General features: G+C 37.3%; 1 protein-coding gene across 1 annotated transcript; it reads left to right on the forward strand.

The window, feature by feature from the left end:
* The first annotated feature begins 1,409 nt into the window (after nucleotides 1–1,409).
* Nucleotides 1,410–2,888, forward strand: LOC111038861 (tubulin alpha-4 chain-like). The gene has a single exon (XM_022322123.1). It carries the CDS (start codon nucleotides 1,410–1,412, stop codon nucleotides 2,886–2,888), a length of 1,479 nt encoding a protein of 492 aa, XP_022177815.1.
* The last annotated feature ends 3,014 nt before the right edge of the window (nucleotides 2,889–5,902 follow it).

The following is a 5,902-nucleotide window of genomic DNA, read 5'->3' on the forward strand; positions in this document are numbered from 1 at the left end:
TTCTGTACGGATGACTTAAGACTCAATTGTGTCAGACATATCATTAGTCATTACCCAATACAGAGACCGATAACTGCAGACCAAAATTGTCGGTCAATGATGGTTACTAGATTTTTGAACAGATAATGAGTGTTTTTTTCAGCTATCAGTAATATTGTAACTACAATTTTGAATTAATTTTTTTATATCTATATTTTTGAAAAAATTGATTTTTTTTCGTATAGCTGTACATACCGACTTCAACCCGCGGGAAAAAAATGAAAAGTGTAAAATACAGAGCTACATCGATGTAACTCGGATTTAGTGTGTACTTACTTACTTACTTATTTATCAGTACACTGAAAAATCGGCATCGGTGTATTTCGCTTTATAAATATCGTGACCACTCCCGCTTTCGAGCTTTGTGTTCCGCTGTGGCCAAAAGAACCTAAAAATGTCCCACTTTGAGAAAAGGTGACCTGTGGTAAGTATTCAACCTTAGCAAAATCATTATGCGGGTAGATATATATATATATATATATATACATATTATACTATATAGATACATGTACTGTAAAAGTGTAAGACATATAGTCCATATCGATAAAAATGATACAAAAAGTACCGAATCGTAGCTGCTGCTAGTTATTACTTATCGCTGCCACTACGTCGTCTGCGAGAATCGCCAATAAATAGATTACACATATTTATTATTATTTATTTATTATCTTAGTTGTTCCACCGCCTTGTTACTTTGCGGATCCGGAAAATATAGAAAACCTAAAATTTGTCATAATTTATGCTCCATTATTAAATAAAATTATTATTATTATTATTATTATTATTATTATTATTATTATTATTATTATTACTATTAATATATTATCAACGTTTTTTCTTTTCATTTTACATTAAAAAAATTAATGTTTTTTTTTTTTTATTAAAACGCATTGTGTTTCACTATATTTTTAGTGTAGTAATTTTACTCGAAACTATATGATTTTCCTATTAAAACATACAGGTGCCCGCTATAAAAAAAAAAAATTGTGGTCACATTATTTGTAAGCTAAAATAACAAATATAAAATATGTTACATTACACATAGCTGGCTGAAAACAATCGCGGCTCGACGAAATCAATATTGACAGCCGACTGAAATCGTTTCAGTCTGAACAGAGACACGTTCGCTATACAAATCTCGAGCGATCAAAATTTTAAATCAAAATTTTAACCTTTTAACCGTCGCACTAAGTCCGTCTTCTATACGACACGAATAATATATTAGGCGACACTCGAACACACAAGCGACCCGCAAGACATATATCGACCTAAGTAGTTATATACAACATACAGACGACAAACGCCCTCGACACCCGAACACCCGTTTACCGGACAGTAATTGGTAGAGCCATAATAACGACAACAACAGCATGGACAGCAAGAAACGTCAAGTGATCACCGTGCACGTAGGACAGGCTGGCGTGCAGATGGGCAATGCGGTGTGGAATCTATACGGGATGGAGCACGGCATCGGGCGGGACGGCTGTCTAACAGCGGAAACGGCGGCTGACAATGCTTGCCCGGCGGAACACTCGACTTTCTACAAGGAAACGGTGGCCGGCAAGTACATACCGCGCACGGTCATGGTGGACCTGGAGCCAACGGTGATAGATCAGATCCGGTCGGGGCCGGACCGTGGCCTGTACCACCCGGACCAGCTGATATCGGGCAAAGAGGACGCGGCCAACAACTTCGCGCGCGGCTACCACACTGAGGGCCGGTCGTACCTGGATAACGTTCTGGAGGGCATCCGGCTGTTCGCCGAGTCGAGCGAGGGCGTGCAAGGGTTCATCGTGTTCCACTCGATGGGAGGCGGCACAGGCTCGGGCATGACCAGCCTGGTGTCGGAGAGCCTGAAACAGGACTACGCGAAAAAAAGCAACCTGGAGGTGCTCGTGTACCCGGCGCCCAAGGTGTCCACGGCCGTGGTGGAACCGTACAACGCGCTGCTTGTGTCACACAAGACGCTGGACACGACCGACTGCGCGTTCATGGTGGACAACGAGGCGATATACGACATCAGCGCCGGCAAGCTGGACGTCGAGCGGCCCATGTACCACAACCTGAACCGCATCATCAGCCAGGTGGTGTCGTCCATTACCGCCTCGCTGCGGTTCCCGGGAACGCTCAACGTGGACATCAATGAGTTCCAGACCAACCTGGTGCCGTTCCCGCGAGTCCACTTCCCGCTGCTGGCGTACGCGCCGTTCGCATCCGCCCAGCGGTCCGCGCACCAGCGGCCGCCCATCGTAGACCTGACGGCCGCGTGTTTTGAACCCGGCAACCAGCTGTTCAAGCTGAGCGAAAAAGAGTGTGCCAGCGGCAAGTACATAGCGTGCTGCATGCTGTACCGCGGTGACGTGGTGGCGAAGGATATCAACCACGCCATACGGCACATCCGGGACACCAAAGGTCTGGAGTTCGTCGAGTGGTGTCCGACCGGGTTCAAGGTGGGCATCAACTGCCGGCCGCCCGTGGCCGCCGTGTCCCCCGATGACGAACTGGTGGGCGGCGGCAGGGCCGTGTGCATGATGTCCAACACGACAGCCATAGCGAGCGCGTGGACGCGGCTTTGCGAGAAGTTCGACCTCATGTTCCGGAAACGTGCGTTCATCCACTGGTACGAGAGCGAGGGCATGGAGAAGGAGGACTTCGTTGTGGCCCGGGAGAATATCGAGGTTCTGCGTCACGATTACAGGGAACTGATGCCTTGCGCGAGCTCCAAGTCTTCGGCAATGTTGGCCGATAAAGCTTTCACCGGCGTCCATGGACCAACCGAACTGTCTGGCCTCGGCCAATCGCAATTCCTACAGGGCGATTTCGTGCCTTCCATGATCACAGAAATCTGAAATTCCGGCCACATGAATCATTTTTACACATTTTTATCACGAAACAAATAAAACGAGATTTTTAACCTTAACATTTGGTATATGCTGTATTTTTATGATTGCCTAATCATAAAAATTATTTTAATTATTTTTATGATTAGGCATATTATTTAGTGTGTGACCGAAGGAAATAAATTTGGTTTTAAATAATTAATTGGCTTGCAATTCCGGTTATATAGATATAATATATATATATAGTTATAGAGATTGCCCATACAAATTAATTTAAAAGGATTAACTTATTTATTGTAACTTTTATCATATTTTAGTATATATAACTAGTGTCTATGTGAAATGTTTTTGATTAAATGTGTACGTTGTACATACATGAAAATTATAAAGTTGAATTATAAATAATATATTATTATGTTGGGAAACCGGCGTCATAACAGATGACGTTTGATTTAATATAAAAATATATAATTTAATAATTATATTTATAAACCGCGATAAACATAATATATAAAAAATTATAATAATATAATATTTCGTTTAACACCTTAGTAGTGCCGATGAAAAGCTATGCTGTAGGTGTATAGTTATACTTTACAATGAATATGTTAATTACATACATTTTATATGAAATCAAATGTGAATAATCACATTTCCTTTTAAAAAAAGGTCAAAACGTATATAACCTGATTATACTGCTAGTCTATTATAGGTATGTATATTGCGGTTAAATGGGCGTCTTATTTTTAAAATTAATTCTCATAGTGATGGTTATAATGTTATATATATATATATATATATATGTAGATGATATCGTTTATTAAATTATTATATGGTCATGTTATGGATATAATAAAATTGTTAAAAATAACTCTTGTGGTTTTTTGTGGCTTGAACTCTTACACAATCAATATAATATATTATGTAAGTAATTCATAATATAAAATATGGTATTCAATTCAAATTATTTATGAACCAAATACTAACTATATTATAAATTAATTGTATTATATTACAAATCATATAGCATAATATACAAACGTGAATAATAATTATATTTGCATAATAGTTTTATTCTCCCTTTTTTGTGTTAGGTACATGACGTAGGTACCTAAACCTCTACTAATAACAGCAACACAGAGTATCATTATTATTATAATAATTACAAACTTTGTAAGTTGTTACTAAGTTTAATAATTTATAATAAAAGCTCAGAAGATATTTTATGTTTCAAACACTTTTATATAGCTTAATATTTAAATCATATTGTTTTTATTAATTTAAATACACATTTGACATCGATAAAATATGTATTTAGAATATCAATTATAATTATATTATTAGTAATTACCTTGAAATATATTTGATAATTATCTATAAGTATTAAAGTATAAACTATATGAAGTCAAATAATATGAGGTAACTCCTTATTTTATAAGACTTAAAAACGACCACTTTATGTGTTAAACAATTACAACTATCAACATTAACATACAATGTACAATTGGTCATTATATTTTTTATACTTAAAAATTATTTATTTTTTTAATAGGTATACATTTATTTTCACATGAACACAAATTATTACATCCAGAAATCAACTTATCGAATCCCTTATGCCTTACATAATTATTAAATAAATTATAACACGAAAGACTTTGAGTACGTTCCAATAATCATATAAGATAAAATTCGATTATAAAATATTTCATTACATATATACAATATGTTGGGAGCTTTTTCATACATTATGTATTAAGTAATTGGGAAAGCGAACAACAGTTTTTTTACTTTTTGGTCAAAATAATTGTGAAATTTCAGTTACGGCTGTTACACCTGCTTGAAGTCCAGCGTGATCAGGGGTGGGGGGTGATGATGGTGTCATATCCACTCCCCTTTTGATTATTTTTGCCGCATAAAATATATAATGAAACAATGAAAGTATATCACCGCTATATGACGTGGTCTGAGAACAGTCTAAAAATCATATCAATCCCTTTTAAAAAAGCTGAGTATGCCACTAGGTTCGGATATAAATATATGATGACTGTAGCGACATAAGATAAACACAGACTCTACAAAATACAACAGTTTGTGGCAATCGAAAACGGCACATTATTGTTACATCAATATCGTTACCCACTACTGTTTTTTATTTATTTTTTATTTAAAGATCAAACCTTTTCAACACACCAACTACTGTTAAACATTAAAAAAAAGATCCAGGATTACTGTACATCCGCTTGTTGTGGCGAGAACCGCAATCGCAAAACCCATTCATAGCAGTAAGGTATTGTACATAATTCTAATTTAATACCCGTCAATGTTGTCGAACAATGTTTCGGGGAAGATCCTGGTCGGGAAAAAATAAGTACAATATATACAGTCGGCATACCGCCTTTGACCCAACAGAAAAATAACACACAAACACACGAACATTCGGCTGACTCGTCGAGATCGGTATACCTACCAATATAATATAAACTTACTGCCAGTGTTTCATTGAAAACGTTTATTTATTTTTTGTGCGGCTACTAGGCGTTACGAATCGCATTCCGTTTCTACTTGGAACAGTCGAACGCCAGCCATTATATACGCGCATATATAGAGCGTATCCGGTTGGATATATATACCATAGACACCTACCTCGGCGGTATTTTAGGACATTTTCCAAAATGATAATCGCACACGCCTTGATAATCCCGTGTCGGCGCTGTGGGGACACATCTCCGGAACTCTGCGGGATGACATAGAGAATAAACAGTTATAATAATAACGGACGATCCGAACATAAATTAATTCGATCTCAAAATAATGTTTTTTTCGTATTTGGAGAAAATGTAAATGTCAGTGGTTTGTGCGCTGTGCGTTCGCATTGTACGCCTCATATAATGCAAGTACATAATATACAACAATGTCTTCATTCTACTGTACACTATTTCAAAATAACCTTTTTCAGAGGAAACGACACCAGTAAATTGATTGTTGGCCGCTGTCTCAATTGTCTGATAGTAATTCATTTT

Source organism: Myzus persicae, unplaced genomic scaffold (assembly GCF_001856785.1).
Source record: "Myzus persicae strain clone G006 unplaced genomic scaffold, MPER_G0061.0, whole genome shotgun sequence".
NCBI lineage: Eukaryota > Metazoa > Arthropoda > Insecta > Hemiptera > Aphididae > Myzus > Myzus persicae.